Below are 21,945 nucleotides of genomic sequence, written 5' to 3' on the forward strand. Positions count from 1 at the left end.
GCTCACAATGCCCCACTGTCTCTTTATCATTGATAATAAAGGAAAAAAAAAACTTTTGTTCTCCTTAGGAGGATCAGCTTCATATCTGAGACCCTGTGTTTTCATCAGCAGTGTTGCCAACACCTCTATAAGGATATCGCTGGAGTCACTATGCAAAGTCTTTAAAGACTGGAGTAAATGGGCAGGGGGAAGGGGTCATACACACGCTAAGTCGCTCTTCCTCTCTCTGGCACAGCTCCCTCTGCTGCTGCTCCCTCCCCTGCACGCTGGCTGCCTCTTTCCCCGGCCCCCACCTCTCATAGAAGCCTCCCCCTCCCTCCCTTCCTTCCTGTGTGTGGAGCAGCCTTCAACAGCGCCCACCTCCTCGGTGATGTCATCAGCCTGTGCCTTCAGTGTGACGCTCCCCCTGCGTGATGTCATCATTCTGCGCCCCGCAGGAGACGGAGCAGCACTGCACGTCTTAAAGCAGCTGAAAATCAGATTCGGAGAAGAGACTCCCCCCCCTCGGAGCTCTGATTCTCAGCTTTCCTCTCCCCTTCCCATCAGCTCTGATTCTCAGCTTTCTTTCCCCTCTCCCTTCCTCCCGATCTCTGCAGCTTTGAGTCTCAGCCTTATTCTCCCCCTCCTCTCGAGCTCTGATTCTCCCTTTTACTCTCCTCCCGAGCTCTGATTATCAACTTTACTCTCTCCCTCCTCCCGAGCTCTGCGCCTCAGCTTAACTCTTCTCCCCCCCCAGCACTGCAGCTTTGATTCTTAGCTTTCCTATTCCCCTGTAACAGCAAGAGGTAAACACTCAATTCTTCCCCGGCCCGAGAAGGAGCCCCCAATTCATTTCTTATCCTGAAAGCAGCAAAAGCAGAGAGGAAAATGCCTGCAGGAGTTTCTGCTCAGGTAGGAGATGGCCTCCTGCTTCCTGTCCTCTGTATATAAACACCAACAGGCCAATGCAGTAATCTGCGCAGTCAGGAAAATGTGTGCTGGTTTTTAATGTCCAGATTATTTTTAACTCTTGATGCTAACGCATCGGGAATTTAAAAAATGTGCAGGGAAGAAGGTGAAGGTATCCGTGATTGGCGATCCAGCTAAGTAGCAAACTGTGCCATGTAGCCATATAAGTACTGCTGCTTCCCACTGCCAGATAGACAGATAAATCAGTATTTCCTGTTGGAACCCCAGATCAGTCCAGTCAAGTGGGTTTGCATCCCTACCAGCAGATGGAGGCAGAGAATAAAAATATTTCAGGCACTGTTAACTTAACTGAGAGTGCCACCTGCAGTCTCTCGGTATTTCTCTGTCTCCAGCAAATGGTAGAAGTGCAAACCTGCAGTCTGGTGTTTAATAACTAATACAACTGGGGACCCTCATAAAATGAGCATGTAATATCTCATTTATTATTATTTTATCATTTAATTTCATATTAACCACCCAGATGGTATACTGCTCAATTATTTTAATCATAGGTCTCTTACATTATTCAACATTTTATTATTTATTTATTATAACATTATTTATTATAACATTTATTATTCATCCATTTTTCCCTTCCCCTTGCCGCCCTCATACTCCCTCCCCAGTATTCTTTCTCAATCGAGACAATTATCCGCTTGATTTCGTTTAACGTTGATGGCTCTTTTACATACATCTTGTATAAGAAGTTTACTATTAATCACATGTTACCAAAGGTTTTTAAATGTTCTTCGTTTTTATATAATGCTCACAAGCACCCTTAATTGTTCTATGTTCTTCGTTCCATGTAATGCTCTTAGGCAAGTTGAATTGTTTCACTGTAAACCGGTTTGATTTGCATCCAATGCAAGAAGATCGGTATATAAAAAACCAAAAATAAATAAATTTAATACATTTTATTTTATTTGCAATTAAAAAGAATCTCTGAAAAAATCAACACTTCCTGCGGACTGGTCTGCTAGGACTAAGCAAAGGAAATTATCTGGTAAGTATAAATTTCCCCTTATCTGTGTTGCCCAGTCATTGTGAAAATCTGGCAACAGAAAACACCAACCCGACATGTTTCAATACTTCTTCAGGGGCTGTGTTTGACTAGTTATTTATTAATTGTTGCAATTTTGTTAATTGCATTCACTCAAAATAGAAACTCTTATGAAAGAACACGATCAACAACATTTTGAGCATACGTCTCATCCCTTGGGAATCTATTTTGAGTGAATGCAATAACAAAATTGACCAGTTATTTATTAATTTTTGCAAACACAGCCCCTGAAGAAGTATCTAAACACGTGTCGGGTTTTTGTTTTCTGTTTCCGGGTTTTCACAGTGACCGAGAAAAACAGATAAGTGTTGATTTTTTTCAGAGGCTCTTTTTAATTGCAAAAAAAAATGTTGAAATATTTAAGAAACCTATGATTAAAATAGTTGAGCAATATACCATCTGGGAGGTTAATACAAAATTGTACCACTAATAAATGAGATATTCCATGCTCATTTTATGAGGGTCTCAATTGTATTAGTTATTAAGAAATTGTAGTTCACAATTCATGAATTTACCCATGGATTTCTTTATAAGTGATATATACTTCCACGGATGATTAGGTTTGTTCTAGTGATTGTTTCACAAGGTGATCTGCCTCCTTCTTGAGTTGGACTGCATAGTAAACTTAGCCAAACACACAGGCCAATACAGAATGGTATGCTTGGCCGAGGGCAGGCGTTAAATTCTGAGCAATCCGGAAAAGTGTACAGAAAAGCAGAAAATCCTGCTTTTCTGTACACCCTCTGACTTAATATCCTAGTGATATTAAGTCGGAGGAACCAAAAATTTTAAAAAATCCGCCCACCAGTCAGCAGGTTAGAAAAACAGATGCTCAATTCTACTGGTGTCCATTTTCCTAACCTGTGGCTGTTAGCGGGTTTGGAAACTGACGCCGGTAAAATTGAGCATCGGTTGTTGGACTCGCTGACAGCCACCTCTACGCTAATAAGGAGGCACTAGGGACGTGCTGTTGTCCATAGCGCTTCCTTATTAGCGCGACCCCTCATTTAAATATTGAATCGCACGCCCAAGAGAGGTGGCTGGGCACGTGTTGGGAGAGCGGGCGCTCAACACGGAGTGCCCACGCTCCCGTGATTCTTACGGTATCGGCCTGACAGTCTACAGCCGACACAGATTTGGACTACCTCAGAGTGTGATTAGATACAGCATGAGGCAGGACCTGCCAGAACAACGTATCTGGTAATTGGAGAATCTGGTTCAATCCTTGAGATTGGCTATCCATACAACGGTGTGGAGTTATTTCTGGGTCTCTTGAGTCTTTGGCAGCAACATTGGAGGTAGTACCTAGGGCGAGGGTACATATGTGTCTGCTTTAGCAGGCTCTGCAGGCGCGGTGCACTCCACAGTCACTGGTTGTTTCTCACTACGGGGTAAGTCACCTAGGTTTGGAGGCTCCCTACCAAGAGTTGATGGCCTAAGGTCGATGGAATGCCGAGTATCGACAGGGATCCATCAATCGATTGGAAGCTTGACCAGGTCATTTGGCATGCTTATAGTTTATTGTGCAGCTGCTAGGAAGAGCGGTGAAGGTGATGTCAAACAAGGCCACCACATTCATCTATGTTAACCATCGAGGTGGAAGCAGTTGTTACCAGGTGTTGGTGGAAATAGATGCTCTCATGAAATGGGTAGAACAACATATCCAAAAGATACCAGCCTCTCACATTGCTAGGAAAGACGTGACGTGGATCAGAAGAATGGGAGCGGGGAGGGAGGGCGTTTTTCAGCTCATAGTTTCTCGATGGGACCAAGTGTGTCTGGATCTGATGAGATGTTACCACAACACGATGAGGTGACTGTTCTATAGTGATGGACAGGATCTGGATATTTGGCAATCAATGCTCTCATTCGACAATGAGCCGCGGAGCGAGTTGCTGTATGGGTTCCTTCCCTTGCCAATGTTCGGCAGGGTAATACGGAAATATGCAAGTCATCCCAGCACGATGGGTTGAATTGGTCACGGAGGCCAGTCCTGAAGAATCTTCTTCTGCAGGGATCATCCATATTTAAAAATCTGAGGCTCCAAGCTAAGAAGTTTCCCACATCTCTACCTTATATCAGGGTTTGGAGAGTGTTCAAAAGCTGATGCAGGGTGAGAGATTTTCACCCTAGCAGAGTGGAAAAACTGCTGATCTTGAGTTTTCTCTAGGCAGGATTAGTAAAGGATCGGCTCTAAACTCCTTACAGGTTCTGGTGGCAGCACTGGCATGGTATTGAGGTCGTCTTAATGGTAGATCTTGTTCTCCTATCTAGATGTTTCTCTGATTTGGAGGGTGTTCAACATCCTCATTCTTCTTGGTGCCTGCCCCACCTTTTGGTGGCTGAGTGGTCTTTTCTTGCAGCTACTTACCTTGAAAATGATTGTCCTGGTTGCTGTATGTTCAGTGTTGTTGCTTTTCTGGGCTGTCAGCTCTCTCTTTCCATGAGCCTTTTCTACAGAGAAGCCTGGGGTCGGAGAAGATTAGGTCTGCACCTTCCTGTTTGCTGGATTTGGAGTCGGAGTTCCACTTGAATTACTCTGTTTGCCTGCTGGTGCTGAACAGGGGCAGAATTGATCAGGAATAGGTCGTTATGTGCCTTAGATATGAAGCGACATTCTTGCGGTACCTGAGGATCATCATTAGTGGTGAAAGTATGCTCGACTGTTCGATCTTCATGGTGGAGATAGACATGGAGAACTGGCGTCACGGGCCGTAGTGTCAAACATACAGCAAGCAGGACAATCATTTTCAAGGTAAGTGGCTGCAAGAAAAGACCACTCAGTCACCAAAAGGTGGGGCAGACACCAAGAAGAATGAGGATGTTGAACACCCTCCAAAAACAGAGAAACATCTAGATGGGAGAACAAGATCTACCATTAATACGACCTCGCTAACAATCCAGTGGGAGCACTGAGAGGAGAGGATCACCTTGCTGGTGGCTGAAAGGAATCAGTAAGTTTTGCTTGGGAAATTATTTTTTTCTTTAAGTGTTGGGGAGAAGTAAACTATTGGGGAATATTATTTAGTATGTTTGTGCTGCTAATAGTAAGGCAGGGAATAAACTGAAGTTAGACTGGTTGTTTTCCCAACCCACCCACCCCAGCTTATCTTTTAATTTATAGGCAGATGCCATTTTCACACTAAACAAAAAAAAAGTCAAAACAGCCTTTTAACTTAACTTCATGAATTCCCCACACCTTATTGAGAGTTTGATCATTCCCCTGTAAGCCACTACCAGACATATAGTGAATTCACTAATACATTTAAAGGACGCTAATTAGACACATTCCTACTCCCATAGCAACCTAAAAGTTAACTAGGAACTGAACAAATATGAGATGAAGGCAGCAGTCCAGCAGCAAGAGGGGGGCTTCCCAGTCTTTTGCATCGAGTGTCACATGTATGATTTTTTACCCACCGGTGAGAAGTTGTACATGTGCATGCGATGCAAAGAGCTCCTGGCTCTCAGAGAACGAGTCCGATCGCTGGAGGCTAGAGTGGCAGACCTGGAGGAGCTGAGGCAGACAGAGAGGTATATAGATGAGACCTTCAGGGACATAGTAGTCCAGTCCCAACTTCAGACTGGCAGCCCTGGTGCTGCCTTGGAGGAAGAAGGTCTCATAATGGGAGAGCACCAACCAGGTGCAGCAGGAAAGGATCCTGTAGCAAGGACCTGCTCTCCAGGTGGTGCATTGTCCTTTCGCACCGAGGATGTATCTCCAAGGGCTACTGCCCAGGAGGGAAGGGTTAGGTCGGCCGTCATAGTTGGTGATTTGATTATTAGGAATGTAGACAGCTGGGTGGCTGGTGGGCGTGAGGATCGCCTGGTAACATGCCTACCTGGTGCGAAGGTGGCGGACCTCACGCGTCACCTAGATAGGATTTTAGACAGTGCTGGGGAGGAGCCGGCTGTCGTGGTACATGTGGGCACCAACGACATAGAAAAATGTGGGAGGGAGGTTCTGGAAGCCAAATTTAGGCTCTTAGGTAGAAAGCTTAAATCCAGAACCTCCAGGGTAGCATTCTCTGAAATGCTCCCTGTTCCACGCGCAGGTCACCAGAGGCAGGCAGAGCTCCGGAGTCTCAATGCGTGGATGAGACGATAGTGCAAGGAAGAGGGATTCAGTTTTGTTAGGAACTGGGGAACCTTTTGGGGAAGGGGGAGTCTCTTCCGAAGGGATGGGCTCCACCTTAACCAGGGTGGAACCAGACTGCTGGTGCTAACCTTTAAAAAGGAGAGAGAGCAGCTTTTAAACTAGAACAAAGGGGGAAAGCCGACAGTCGCTTAGCAGCGCATGGTTCGGAGAGAGGTATCTTCAAAGGATACTAATGATGCATTAGAATTAGGGCATCCCGACAGTGAGGTTCCAATAATTAGAAAAGTAGTCCCAGTGCCTGTAACTAAAAACTCACCTGAGCTAAAAAATTCTAACTTATCCCTATCAATTAAAAAGCAGAATGAAAATACAAACAAAAACCAAACTTTGAAATGTTTGTATGTTATTGCCAGAAGTCTAAGAAGTAAGATGGGAGAATTAGAATGTATAGCAGTAAATGATGACATAGACTTAATTGGCATCTCAGAGACCTGGTGGAAAGAGGATAACCAATGGGACAGTGCTATACCGGGGTACAAATTATATCGCAATGACAGAGAGGAGCACTCGGGAGGAGGTGTGGCGCTTTATGTCCGGGATGGCATAGAGTCCAACAGGATAAACATCCTGCATGAGACTAAATGCACAATCAAATCTTTATGGGTAGAAATCCCTTGTGTGTTGGGGAAGAGTATAGTGATAGGGGTATACTACCATCCACCTGGCCAAGATGGTGAGACAGACAGTGAAATCCTAAGAGAAACCAGGGAAGCTAACCAAATTGGTAGTGCAGTAATAATGTGAGATTTCAATTACCCCAATATTGACTGGGTAAATGTATCATCAAGACATGCTAGAGAGAAAAAGTTCCTGGATGGAATAAATTACAGTTTTATGGAGTAATTGGTTCAGGAACCGATGAGAGAGGAAGCAATTTTAGATCTAATTCTCAGTGAAGCACAGGATTTGGTGAGAGAGGTAATGGTGGTGGGGCCATTTGGCAATAGTGATCATAATATGATCAACTTTGAATTAATGACTGGAAGGGGGACAGTAAGCAAATCTGCGGCTCTAGTGCTAAACTTTCAAAAGGGAAACTTTGATAAAATGAGAAAAATAGAAAAAAACTGAAAGGAGAAGTTACAAAGGTAAAAAGTGTGCAAGAGGCGTGGACATTGTTAAAAAATATCATCCTAGAAGTACAGTCCAGATGTATTCCACACATTAAGAAAGGTGGAAGGAAGGCAAAATGATTACTGGCATGGTTAAAAGGTGAGGAGAAAGAGGCTATTTTAGTCAAAAGATCTTCATTCAAAAATTGGAAGAAGGATCCAACAGAAGAAAATAGGATAAAGCATAAACATTGGCAAGTTAAATGTAAGACATTGATAAGACAGGCTAAGAGAGAATTTGAAAAGAAGTTGGCTGTAGAGGCAAAAACTCACAGTAAAAACTTTTTTAAATATATCCGAAGCAGAAAACCTGTGAGGGAGTCAGTTGGACTGTTAGATGATCGAAGGGTTAAAGGGGCACTTAGAGAAGATAAGGCCATTGCGTTTACTGAAGAGGATGTTGGGGAGATACCCATTCCAGAGAAGGTTTCCATGGGTAATGATTCAGATGGACTGAACCAAATCATGGTGAACCTAGAAGATGGGGTAGGCCTGATTGACAAACTGAAAAGTAATAAATCACCTGGACCGGATGGTATCATTAAAATCATCCATTGTACCTGAAGACTGGAGGGTGGCTAATGTAACCCCAATATTTAAAAAGGACTCCAGGAGCAATCCGGGAAACTACAGACCGGTGAGCCTGACTTCAGTGCCAGGAAAAATAGTGGAAATTGTTTTAAATATCAAAATCACAGAACATATAGAAAGACATGATTTAATGGAACAAAGTCAGCATGGCTTTACCCAGGGCAAGTCTTGCCTCACAAATCTGCTTCACTTTTTTGAAGGAGTTAATAAACATGTGGATAAAGATGAACCGCTAGATGTAGTGTATTTGGATTTTCAGAAGGCATTTGATAAAGTTCATCATGAAAGGCTTCTAGGAAAAGTAAAAAGTCATGGGATAGGTGGCGATGTCCTTTCGTGGATTACAAACTGGCTAAAAGACAGGAAACAGAGAGTAGGATTAAATGGACAATTTTCTCAGTGGAAGGGAGTGGGCAGTGGAGTGCCTCAGGGATCTGTACTGGGACCTGTACTTTTCAATATATTTATAAATGATCTGGAAAGGAATGTGACAAGTGAGGTAATCAAATTTGCAGATGACACAAAATTATTCAGAGTAGTTAAATCACAAGCGGATTGTGATAAATTGCAGGAAGACCTTGTAAGACTGGAAAATTGGGCATCAAAATGGCAGATGAAATTTAATGTGGATAAGTGCAAGGTGATGCATATAGGGAAAAATAATCCTTGCTGTAGTTACACAATATTAGGTTCCATATTAGGAGCTACCACCCAGGAAAAAGATCTAGGCATCATAATGGATAATACTTTAAAATTGTCGGCTCAGTGTGCTGCGGCAGTCAAAAAAGCAAATAGAATGTTAGGAATTATTTGGAAGGGAATGGTGAATAAAACGGAAAATGTCAAAATGCCTCTGTATCGCTCCATGGTGAGACTGCACCTTGAATACTGTGTACAATTCTGGTCGCCGCATCTCAAAAAAGATATAATTGCGATGGAGAAGGTACAGAGAAGGGCAACCAAAATGATAAAGGGGATGGAACAGCTCCCCTATGAGGAAAGACTAAAGAGGTTAGGACTTTTCAGCTTGGAGAAGAGACGACTGAGGGGGGATATGATAGAGATGTTTAAAATCATGAGAGGTCTAGAACGGGTAGATGTGAATCGGTTATTTACTCTTTCGGATAGTAGAAAGACTAGGGGGCACTCCATGAAGTTAGCATGGGGCACATTTAAAACTAATCGGAGAAAGTTCTTTTTCACTCAATGCACAATTAAACTCTGGAATTTGTTGCCAGAGGATGTGGTTAGTGCAGTTAGTGTAGTTGGGTTTAAAAAAGGATTGGATAAGTTCTTGGAGGAGAAGTCCATTACCTGCTATTAATTAAGTTGACTTAGAAAATAGCCACTGCTATTACTAGCAACGATAACATGGAATAGACTTAGTTTTTGGGTACTTGCCTGGTACTTGTAGCCTGGATTGGCCACTGTTGGAAACAGGATGCTGGGCTTGATGAACCCAGCATAGCAATTTCTTATGTTTGTTTATTTATTTATTTAAACATTTTTCTATACCGTCGCTCAGTGGGTACCGTCACAACGGTTTACATTAAGGCACATAAAATGATGCTAAAGTATATCAAGTTACATAGGTGCCCTTCAGGATCGGTAACAGAGTTGTAAATAATACTAATTGGTAAGTATAATGAATCATGTCCAGTTCTCCTCGTAACAGTTTAGGATACGAGATTCGCTTTATCATTGTACTTTTAGCCTTTATAGATGAACTCACAAATGAAACTTACACTAAAATATCAAATAAAATTGCACACATGTTGATTTTGGTTATGTGTTTGTTGTTCCATTGTTTGTGCCTGCTTTCCCCTGGGTCCTATTCTCCTTTCTCTTTTTGATAAGCTGGTTTAAAGAGCCAGGCTTTTAAATGTTTTGTTGTTACTTTGTAATCTTAACTCCAAGGGCATTGGTGTTCCATAGTATGGGGCCTGCCAAGGATAGTGCTCTCTGCTCGGGGATAGTGCTCTCTGCTCGGGGATAGTGCTCTCTGCTCGGGGATAGTGCTCTCTGCTCGGGGATATTGCTCTCTGCTCGGGGATAGTGCTCTCTGCTCGTGGGGTTGTGCTCTCTGCTCGGGGATAGTGCTCTCTGCTCGTGGGGTTGTGCTCTCTGCTCGGGGATAGTGCTCTCTGCTCGGGGATAGTGCTCTCTGCTCGTGGGGTTGTGCTCTCTGCTCGGGGATAGTGCTCTCTGCTCGGGGATAGTGCTCTCTGCTCGGGGACTCTGTTTTGTGACTGTGAATTATTTACACCCAGAATCCCCTTCCCCTGTCCTGCCGAGCCCTTGAGCTAAACTCTCCTGATGCAGAAGGTGCTGAGAGCTTCTGGTTTGTGTTTCAGGTCCCAGTAACCTTTGAGGACGTCGCTGTCTCTTTCTCCCAGGAGGAGTGGGGGTATTTAGAAGAATGGCAGAAGGAGCTTTACAAGGAGGTGATGAAGGAGAATTATCAGACCCTCAGCTCCCTGGGTAAGGAGGGACATAAGAGCAAAAAGTGATCTTTCCTAGCGTGTAGCCTGATGGACTCAGGACCAATGGGTTCTGTGCACCCCTGCCAGCAGATGGAGATGGAGTCGGGTTTCAAAGCTGACGTCACCCTAGATACACCCCTGCAGTGACCTCAGCCATTCAGAATCTCTCCGTCTCCCAGCAGATGTGGATTGTGCCTTCCCTATCGGGAACACAGTACTCTTTAGAAGAGGAAATTTTATCTTTAAATTGGAGAAAAGACTGAGCCCCGCTCTCCTGCGGTGATACCTAATGGTCTCTCCCCCAGTTGAGAATTCCTGAGGTGATTTCCGAGATCCCTCAGAAGTTGCCTTGGTCTGGTAGTCGGTTCCCGGTGTGGACTTTGCTGCTGAAGCAGCGGGTGCAGGAAGCCGAACGCAGTGGTGACGGCCTAAGCCCTCTTCCCCCCCCACCCCCCCCCCCACCCCCGCAGCTGGAGGCCGTCTCTGTACTCAGCCGGTAAGCACTGAGCCCAGGTAAGTAAAGAAGTAAAGTAAGTCAGAGACGTGGAAAGGCTTTGGTAAGACTTTCCTCTGGTCTCCTTGCTCGGCGCGCCGTATCAGTGACGTTCCCGATCCCATTAGGGCAAGGGAAGGGGGGTTTCCGAGCGGGTCGAGCGGCCCCCCCAATGGGCTAGGTCCCGCTTCAGGCTCCCGTGGCGGGCCGCGGCGGCACCATCTTGCAAGCAGTTTTGTTGCGGTGCCATTTTCCTCCATTGCCCGTCGGTATGCGTGGTGCGGGCCGCCCCTTGTGCGCCTAACCGAACGATAACTACATGCACAACCGGCTGCTCAGATTTACACGCGCCAAGGCGGGCCAGAGCATGCTCGAGAGGCGCTATCCGGCTGAATGCACAAGCTACAGAGAATTATGGTCCCGGCAGCAATGAAGCTCAAACGACGCTCCCTTTCTGCTGCCGGCCATATTAGGGCTGCGCAGCTTGACCTGGAATCCTTCCTGTGTCAACACTGTGAGGAGGCCCAGGCAGGGATGGACTCTCAGAACTTTTCCAAGTCCCTCCCAGTCAGAGGATGGGTCAGAGACGACCTTATCTGGCAGGACCCCAGACCTAATCAATTCCGGGGCGGCGGCGCCCCCAGGAGAGGGCGGTTCAGCAGCACCTACCCCAGTTCCTCCTGGGCTAAATATGGACCTGCCCGGCCAGAGCCCCAGCTAGGAAGGCCTCACCCTCCCAGCCCTATCAGCATGCCTTGGGACATGCCTTGCCTCACCGAGGGTATCCCTGACAGGGACCCGGACTCCACGGATGACGAAGGGGATGCGGATTCATTGGAGGATGGGGAAATCCCTCCAGGCCTGGAGCCATACCGGACCATGCTATGATTTTTCCATAAGAGATGAATTACCGGCGCTGGGAGTTCCTGGCACAGACCCTATGTCGGAACCAAGGAAGAATCCCATCCTGGTGTCTCTATGGAAAGCCTTTTGCTATTTCCCGATGCTGGAAGCCATCCAGGAATTGATTGACTTAGAATGGGACGCCCTAGAAGCGAGTTTTAAAGGATGTCGAGCCATGGAGGCCTTTACCCTCTGGACCCGGTGGTCAAAGAACGCTTGCGTTTCCCAAAAGTGGACGCTCTGGTCTGTGCCGTCTCAAAGCGAACAACTATCCAAATAGAGGGAGGAGCGGCCTTGAAGGATGTTCATGATAGGCAGTTGGAATCCATCCTTAAGGAGGCCTTCAACACAACAGCAATGACACTGCAGATCGCTTCTTGTTGTGCCCTGGTGGCCCATTCATGTCTGCTTCTCTCGAGAGAAGCAGATAGCTCAGGAGCACATTCCAGAGAGATGATCGAGCCCACTGCGGCCTTCCTTGCGGATTCAAGCTCGGACCTAGTACTCACCTCGGCCAGAGGAATAGCCTCAGCGGTGGCAGCCAGAAGACAGCTATGGTTGCAAAATTGGTCAGCAGACGTGACCTCTAAGAGGAACCTCACAAAGATGCCCTTTAAGGGATCCCTCCTATTCGGGTAATGAATTGGAAAAACTAGCCAGTAAGTGAAGTGAATCTCTATTGTCTTGGCTACTGGAAGATAAGAAAAAGAGGTTGCAGCACCCCTCTCCCTTGAGGGGTCAGGCCAGGGGCTCCCAGTGCTTCTGGCCTTACAGAAACTCATCATTTCAGACATCTCGGCCCTCAGGAAGGTCTCAGTCTTTTTGGAACAGACAACCAATAAGAGGAAGGGGTTCAAGCTCAGGTTCAAGCCAAAATTCCCAATGAATATTGGTCGACCCATCCACGGGACGAGGAGATAGGGGGCCGACTATCCATCTTCTTTCAGTGGTGGGTCAAGATCAAGTTGGACAAATGGGTACTGGACATCATACGAAAAGGATACGCTCTGGAATTTCACAGCATTCCTCGGGACATGTTCATGATGTCACCTTGCTACTCCCAGCAGAAAAAAACTGGCAGTGGAATCCACATTGATAAGACTCCTCTGTGTGACGGCTATAACCCCAGTACCTACACCCCAAGTAAATATGGGACGTTATTCCATCTATTTCATCATACCCAAGAAAGAGGGGGTCATTCCAACCCGTCTTGGATCTCAAGAACGTCAATCATCTTCTGTGGATAATTTACTTCTGAGTGGAAACTCTTTGCTCTGACATAATGGCATTCAACCAGGAGAGTTCTTAACCTCCCTGGACCTCTCAGAGGCCTACCTTCATATCCTAATCCATCAAGACCACCAGCGTTTCCTACGCTTTGCAGTACTGGGCTGCTATTACCAGTTCTGGGTGCTATCCTTTGTCCTGGCATCCGCCCCAGAACATTTTCCAAAATTATGGTGGTCGTGGTGGCAGCACTGAGGAAAGAAGGGATCCTGGTCCACCCTTATTGAGAGAATTGGCTGATCCGGGCGAAGTCGTTGGAAGAGAGCCTCCAGGTGAGCAGCAGGGTTCGGTCCCTCCTACAACAACTCGGTTGAGTCGTGAACATGGACAAGAGCAGCCTCAACCCCTCCCAGTCCTTGGAGTACCTGGGAGTCGGTTCGACACCAAGCAGGACAAGGTCTTCCTCCTTCCCTTGAGGATAAGGAAGCTGATGTGCCAAGTGCGTCTGACAAACACGATGCACCCCAGTATGTGGAGCTCCAGGTCCTTGGCCTCATGGCGTCAACCTTGGAAGTAGTATCTTGGGTGAGGGCACACATGTGGCCACTCTAGCACTCCTTGCTGTCATGTTGGAACCATCTTTCTCAAGACTACTCAATCCGCCTCCACCTACCAATGGAAGTATATTCTCGGCTCCAGTGGTGGCTACAGAAAGTTCACCTAAGCAAGGGTGTAAGCCTGTCCCCACCGAATTGGATCGCCCTGATGACGGTCGTGAGCCTCCAAGGGTGGGGGGCTCATTATCAGGAACTGACAACCCAAGGGAGATGGACCGAGGAAGAGGCGCTCTGGAACATAAATCGCCTGGAAGCACGGGCAGTCAGATTAGCATGCCTGCAGTTCAGCCACAGGCTTCAGGGACAGGCAGTCCACATGATGTCGGACAACGCAACAATGGTTGCCTGCATCATCCACCAGGGAGGCACCAAAAGCCACCAAGTGTCTCTGGAAATAGACCCCCTTATGGAATGGGCGGAGTTAAATCTACAAGGGATCTCAGCCGCCCACATCGTGGGAAAAGACAACATCAGAGCAGACTTTCTCAGCAAGGATCCAGGGGAATGGGCTTTGTCGACCACAGCTTTCCAGCTCCTAGTAGATCGCTGGGGCCTCCCGTCCATCGACCTACTGGCTACATCTCACAATGCAAAGGTCCCATGATTCTTCAGTCGCAGACGAGACAGAGCTCCCAAGGGATCAACGCCCTTGTCCAGACCTGGCCAGACTTACTGTACGCCTTCCCTCCGTGGCCTCTGCTGGGCAAGATCATCCGCAAGATGGAACACCACAGAGGATTAGTCCTTCTGGTGGCCCCAGATTGGCCCAGATGCCCGTGGTACATAGACATGCGGAGGCTTCTCATGGAGAGTCCCCTTCGCCTCCCCCCGCACAGCAGCCTTCTCCAATAAGGTCCGGTCCTTCACAAGGACCCAACTTGATTCTAATTTATGGTAAGGCCCTTGAGAGGACTCGCCGGACGAAGCGGGGATATTTGGCGGGAGTGATCACCACCTTGCTCTGCGCACAGAAGTTCTCAACGTCCCTGGCGGACGTAGGGATCTGGAGAATATTTGAGGCCTGGTGCGAGGAATGCAGGGTGCCCCCGCAAATGACAAGATCCTCATGATTTGGAATTTTTACAGGACGGCCTGAACAAAGGGTTGTCCCTCAACTCCTTGAAGGTCCAGGTGGCGGCCCTCTCCTGTTTCAGGGGAGAGGTGAACGGAACCTGCCTGTCAACGCATCCGGACTTGGCCCGTTCCCTAAAAGGGGTTAAACACCTCCGACCACCCTTAAAGTGGCCGGTCCCCCTATGGGACCTCAGTCTAGTATTGGACTTCTTAGCAGGGCCTTCCTTTTGGCCACTGCGCGCTCTGTCTCTACGCCTATTAACACTGAAGACTGTATTCTTGGTGGTGATATAATCGGCTCGTTGCATCTCTGAACTACAGGCGCTGTCTTGTCGGGAACCATTCCTCCGGTTCACTCCAGGAACGTTGCAGCTTCACATCGTCCCCTCCCTCTTACCAAAGGTAGTCTCGGAGTTTCACCTGAACCAGACCATCTCCTTACCGTCCCCGGATGGATGCAAGGACACGGAAGACTACCACCTACTATGCCACTTAAATGTCAATAGGCTTTCAGTACGGTACCTGGAATGCTCAGAACCGGTGTGCAAGACAAGACTGTTTGTTTGTCCTTCACAGGGGAAGAAAACAAGGCGAAGCAGCTTCGCAAGCTACCATAACTTGCTGGATCAAGGAAGCGATCACGGGAGCTTATGTGGAGGCAGGGAAGCCTTTACCCCTTCAGGTCAAAGCTCATTCCACTAGAACTCAGGCCATATCCTGGGTGGAAGCTAAGCTATTGTCTCCCATTGACATCTGCGAAGCGATGTGGTCTTCCTTGCACACCTTCTCCAGGTTCTACCGCCTGGATGTCCAGGCCTGAGAGGACTCAGCCTTTGCGAGGGCAGTACTAAGTGGGCCACGGGCAGCCTCCTGCCCCGATCGGGAGTAGCTTTTGTACATCCCTTTGGTCCTGAGTCCATCTGCTACACACTAGGAAATGGAGAAATTACTTACCTGATAATTTCGTTTTCCTTAAGTATAGACAGATGGACTCAGCATCCTGTCCACGGCTGCCCAGGAGAGGTGCCAAGGAATCGCACATGAGGTGAATTTCGATTCCATGTAAGCTGTTGCTCTATCTCTAGTTCAAGGCATCTATAGTATTGCTAGGATTCGGTGCTTATGTTGGTTGCGACGGAGAAGGTACAGAGAAGGGCAACCAAAATGATAAAGGGGATGGAACAGCTCCCCTATGAGGAAAGGCTGAAGAGGTTAAGGCTATTCAGCTTGGAGAAGAGACGACTGAGGGGGGATATGATAGAGGTGTTTAAAATCATGAGAGGTCTAGAACGGGTAGATGTGAATCTGTTATTTACACTTTCGAATAATAGAAGGACTAGGGGGCATTCCATGAAGTTAGCAAGTAGCACATTTAAGACTAATCGGAGAAAATTCTTTTTCACTTAATGCACAATTAAACTCTGGAATTTGTTGCCAGAGGATGTGGTTAGTGGAGTTAGTGTAGCTGGGTTCAAAAAAAAGGTCTGGATAAGTTCTTGGAGGAGAAGTCCATTAATGGCTATTAATCAAGTTGACTTAGGGAATAGCCACTGCTATTAATTGCATCAGTAGCATGGGATCATCTTAGTGTTTGGGTACTTGCCAGGTTCTTGTGGCCTGGTTTGGCCTCTGTTGGAAACAGGATGCTGGGCTTGATGGACCCTTGGTCTGACCCAGCATGGCAATTTCTTATGTTCTTATGGTTGGGTACAGTTGCGGTATCCAGTTTTTAATCAAGTTGTATCCAAATTCTAATCACGTTCTTCAATAATGTGTCCATGATAGCTTTTTGAAGAGAATATTGAATGGCTGAAGTCACTGCAGGGGTGTATCTAAGGTGACATCGGCTTTGAAACCTGACTCCATCTCCATCTGCTGGCAGGGGTGCACATAACCCATTGGTCCCGAGTCCATCTGTCTACACTAAGGAAAATGAAATTATCAGGTAAGTAATTTCTCCATTTCGCAGTATAGGAAGAACTAGATACATCTCTTTTCTCAAGCCTTCCCACACTGTTTTGGTCAATCTTATTTTTTTTTCCATGAGATGTATCACAATGTTGGGTTTTAGTTATTTTGTCATGTTTTGCGTTTTGTATTGCGTAAGGTTTTGTTATGCTTTACTGTGTATGTTGACTGTAATCCCTTGAGATTATTGGATTAGAGGAATAGAAATTGTGGAAATAAATACATTATTTAGGGAGGCTGGGTCTTCTACTCGCTGAGTCGGCTGAAGTTGGACTGTGAATTATGCAGGCATTCATTGTGCCCAGGGAGGACAGGGAGTCAGGGTCATTGCTCAGGGGTGACACCTAGTGGCTGGATACAGGGCTCGTGATTGAAGGGTTATAGAAGGAGCCTTGGTGTTTGTTCTCCCACAGCTCAGGACTGGTGCTGCAATGAGCAGATTTGGTGTTTTTTGAGAGATTTAAAATGGGGGGGGGGGGGGGGGGCAAATTCACAGGTAGTTGGAATTTAAGGCTCGCGGTGCTAGGTCCAACTCTGGTTCTGATTGAACTGGAAGTCCAAAAGAGCAAGAGAAAAGTGCCAGGACACAAAAAAAAAAGAGAGGCCAGGAATTTCTTAGTAATTGTAGTGAGGAAGAGGAGGGGGATGGGGATGAATGAGGGAGGGGAGGTGGGGGAAGAGTGTAACAGGATAGAAAGGGAAAGTATTTCTTAGTAATTGTAGTGAGGAGGAGGATATGAAGAGATGAGTTTGGGATGTAGTCAGTGAAGGACAGAAAGACAGACACATTCCTAACAGATGGACATTGGTGCGTGAACTCTGAGATCCCCACAGGGAGCACAGAGACTCCAGGGGATCCTGACTACATCTGCATTCAAGACACGTTTAGGTCATGTATGTGCACTGCACTGTATTCATACATGTTCTGAGGGGATACGGAGAAACCTGCTTTATTCCCCACCTCTGTACCTGGAGCCTTTTTCTATAGAAAACGTCCCATTCTGGGGCCCTGGTGCAGCCCACAAGGTATCTGAGTGTCTCTCTCAATGCATCTTTCCCTTCAGTGCAATCCTCCTGCAGAAAATGAGCAGTGATATTATACTGAGTGACTGTGAGAAACCTAATGCAGTGCTCTTACCCCAGGAACAGGCTCCCCGACCATCACCCCTGAGATTATATCCCACATTGAACGAGGGGAAGAGCCTTACATCAGGGATGAGCCGGGATCAGAGGAAGGAGGAACTGGGAAAAGCAGCTGCTCAGGTGAGTGCAAGAATAAGAGGGAGCGGGGTCAAACTGCTGAGCTGGAGAGTGGAAGAGCAGAGACCCCTTCACAAGCTCCTCTGCAGATCTCTGGAATCACTCACAGGGTGTCTGTGACAGGCAGTGCTTGTGTCTGGGTCATTTTATTCATTTTTGTGTGCTGTGATACTATGCGAGTGTCCTTGACTTATGAAGGGAATCAGAGGACAGAGCAGTCTGGACTCCTGACCTTTCCTTTATAGGATAATTTAATTATTTTCAGCACAAAAGAAACAGCAGAAAAAGATCTGCTTAGCTTAGCTGTAAATGAAAAGTTCCAGCAATCACAAATAGCCTTCACCTAGGAGCTGCCTGTTCCTCTTCCCCTCCTGGGTGTCCCTTAAGGAGGATTGGACAAGATAGCCGAAGCTCGTCCTTTAAGTATTCTGAGGGGTTCACTTACCTCCTCTTAACCGGGGCTCCTCCCATCTCCATTCCTATCTTCCTTTTCTGCCATGAACTCTATCTGTTCCTTTCTTCTTCTGAGAGAGGATAGCACCGGGATGTGGATCACTAAGCCTTGGAGTGATTCCCCTCTAACACCTCTGCACCTATTTATCCCTCACATATCATTCTGATCTCTGGAAAGGACTCTTCCTCAGATAAGAGTTGGCTGATAAATCATTAAACTGGCCCCAGAGAGTCTCAAGGTCTAGGAAATCCCATCCCAGGATGAGAGGATACGAGAGCCCCGGGAGTGCTCCCACTCCAAGGATTGCTTGCCCGGTGAGCGTCTTCAGGGTAGGGCATTGCCTTTGGTCTCTGTGAATGCAAGGTAAAGTCACTGGAGGTTCACTGAATGAGGTTTCTTTCACTTCCGGAATCTGCAAGACCCCATGTAGCTGAATTGGAACCACAAAAGTAGCAAGTTCAGGGTGAAGAATATCCACAGAGTTACAAATGGGGGTGGCAGTATCTTCTTCCCTAATCCGGGAACATTATTTGGTGAAGAGGCCCCTTTCTCCACAATTGAAGTTCGGCGGTGGGCCTAATTCCCATGGCCGGTCCTTCTCTTGTGTTTGTGGTAGACGCTTTGCTCCCTGACTGTGGCCTCCAGGTTCCAGCGCTGATCATCTCTCTCGCACCCTGCATTCTCTGGCATTGACTGTGCTTGGTAGAAGGCGTCGGCAACTTCTAGGGCAGTTTCCAGGCTAAGCTTCGAATGCTGGTGTACCCACTGCCACGCAAGAAGGTGTAAACCATAGAAAAACTGCTCCGGGATGATTACATTGGCCACCTCTGTGGCATTTCTCCCTTCAGGTTGTAGCCACTTCCATCCTACATCCTTCAACTCCATGCTGGAGGGTTCCCCACCAGAACCATTGTTGGGGCATTTCTGGAGTGCACCCTGTCCACCTGCGTGGAGGCTGCTTTAACCTCCATAAGGGTGTCCCCGCCATTTGAATTAGCAGCCTAGAAGGCAGCCCGGCTGCTGCTTCTCAGCAAATTGCTCAAATGGTTGGTCCAGGCTAGCCAGGGGGTTCATTTAAAGGTCACTAGAAAATAGCCTAGGTCAATGATGACGAACTCCAGTCCTCGAGTGCCACAAACAGGCCAGGGGTTCAGGATATCCACAATGAATATGCATGAGGTAGATTTGCATACATTGGAGGCCATGCATGCAAATCTTTCTCATGCATATTCATTGTAGATAGCCTGAAAACCTGGCTGTTTGTGGCACTCGAGGACTGACCTAGGTCTTCTTCTAGACCTATCTTAGGTATAATGGCAATAAGAGGTTACACCGGCCTATAATAGCCTGCAGGGCTTCTGCAATCTGTTTCGATGAAGCTTGTTCAAATTCTCTTGCAGGACTTATTGCTAGACACACTGAGCCTATACAACAGATTGTGGCTGCTGCCGCTCCTCGGTGAGAGCCTGGAATAAATGGTCTATGCTGGTTTAGTACATGCTCTGATGTAGCCAAGGCTTTTTGAATTTCAGAGGACCGCTGCCCTTTTCAGGAACACAGCAAAAACAAAATATTGATGTCATCTACTTTTTTCCTCTGGTAAACAAGAAAAATAAAAATCTATTTATTTAATTATTTAAATTATTTTAATATATCGATGCTCAAGACAAAGTCTTATCGTACCGGTTTACAGTATAACCAGGGGAAACCAATAACCAGAAGAGAGAAAGTTACAATGAACAGGGATTACAATACAGGACAATTGAAAGAGGAAGAATTAGTTTAAACAAAGCTCTTCTAAGAGTAAAGTGAACTAGTACACCATTGATTAGCATGGACAATTAACTGAGTGGTTCAAGCATAACAGTTCCTTTCGATAATAGTTGGGGAATGAATTTGTCAGGGGAAGGCTTGAGAGAACAGCCAGGTTTTCAGTTTCTTTCTAAAGGAGAGCAGACAAAATCTAGCCGATATGTCTTTTTCACTCTATGCTCCTCACTCTCCAGGCAGGGCTAGTCCCCTTGGCCTGCTGTACTCACTTTCAGGGTTGCTGCTGCTCTTAGAGCAAAAATCCCACTGCTCACACCATGTGTGATACTGTGCTAGCAGTCCTTGTCTTACAGAGGGGCCTGGAGGACAGAGAGTCTGAACTCCGAACCTTTTATTTACAGGATAATGTTATCATTTACAGTGAAATAGAAAACATGCAGAAAAAGGTCTGCTTACCTCAGCAGCTTTAAATCAAAAGGTGCAGCAATCACAAATAGAGAGTCTTAGTGTAGGAGCTGCCTTCTCCTCTTCCCCAGGACCCCTCTGTTGCTCCCCTGGTCCTGAACATTTATTCCTCTCCCCGAGGGAATGCCCTGGGTCTTGACTTCCCCTCCTGGGTGTCCCTTAAGGTGGATCAGGCTAGATAGCTGAAGCTGTGCTTTAAGTTATTCTGAGGGTTCCCATCAGTTACTCTCCTCTTACCAGGGGTACCTGCTATCTCCATTTCTATTTTCCTTTCCTGCCATGAACTCTGGCTGTCTATTTCTTCTAACAGAGGATAGCATCGGGATGCGAATCACTAAGCCAGGGAATGCTTCCCCTCTAACACTTGTACATACCTCCAGCCAATCTTGGGGGGGCCCTCGTCCCCTGGGGCTCACTTAACTTTTCCTGGTGTTCCCACTCCACACAATCTCGGGAATCAGTTAAGGGTACATTGGGTGCCTACAGTCTCTTACTCGTTTTAGTAAGCCTATCTACTGTGGCCTCTGGGTGCCCTTCCTTTAGCTGCGTTGCTATTGGGTTTTGGGTGTCTTCTTTATCCCTCTCTCACATATAATTCTGGGCTTCTCCATGGAGAGATCTCTGTGATGCCAACCAGAAAACTCTGCAAGAAAGGTGACACAGAGATGTCATTCTGAGCAGACGCTCCGAGGCCTTGCTCCCTAGCCCTGTTGTGGCTTCTATTCAAAATTCTTGTGCGCCTGGACCGCAGCCGACCGACCTGACGTGACGCCACCGTTGCCGACCGACCGACCGACTCGCCACCACCATGACTCGGAACACGTACGGCTCGACGCCTTTGGTGCGGGTGACCTATTGGGGTCCGAGCGTGAGCCTGCGGCCAACCTCTTCCGGCCCCGAATCGCCGAGCCACGTCGCTTTCTGACCGCCCCTCCGCGGCCATCACTTCCGGTGCCAGAAGACCTTAAAGGGAGAAGGCAGGCCTCTGGCGTCGCGTACCGAAGGAGCGCAACTATAGGGCCTGCCCCTTAGTGTGCCCCTTTGTGCTGCCCCAACTCTGATACCAAGTCATCGAAGAATAACTCCAAAAGACAGCGAACATTATAACACACGTTGGACTACCTCCACAAGCAACCTCTCCTCCCTTATCACTATCCACATCCCTCCCCATGTCTTCTCCCCCTGTAATCGGCACCTGCCTCTCAGCGCCGCCTTCAGTTTTTCTCCCTCTCACTAAAACTCACTACAACTTATACATTGTTATACCTCCCATTCCTTCATCACATCTTCCCCCCCACTTCAACAACCACCTGATATATCTATCTACATCATCAACTCCATCTCTCAACAATCTCCATAAG

At 47.0% G+C, this 21,945-nt stretch overlaps 1 protein-coding gene across 2 annotated transcripts in view; it reads left to right on the forward strand.

Annotated features, from left to right (window-relative positions):
- Nucleotides 1-391: 391 nt before the first annotated feature.
- LOC115085856 (zinc finger protein 271-like) overlaps nt 392-21,945 on the forward strand; it is a 32,209-nt gene continuing 10,655 nt past the window's right edge. The window contains exons 1-3 of one of the 2 annotated variants that reach the window (XM_029592364.1): nt 392-891; nt 10,225-10,351; nt 17,779-17,898. In XM_029592364.1, coding sequence (XP_029448224.1) covers nt 868-891; nt 10,225-10,351; nt 17,779-17,898 — 271 coding nt within the window. In that variant the 5' untranslated portion in view covers nt 392-867. Of the gene's footprint in view, nt 892-10,224; nt 10,352-17,699; nt 17,899-21,945 lie in introns of those variants that run through there. The other variant, XM_029592365.1, reaches the window with a different exon arrangement.

This window comes from Rhinatrema bivittatum, chromosome 2, assembly GCF_901001135.1.
Source record: "Rhinatrema bivittatum chromosome 2, aRhiBiv1.1, whole genome shotgun sequence".
Taxonomy (NCBI): domain Eukaryota; kingdom Metazoa; phylum Chordata; class Amphibia; order Gymnophiona; family Rhinatrematidae; genus Rhinatrema; species Rhinatrema bivittatum.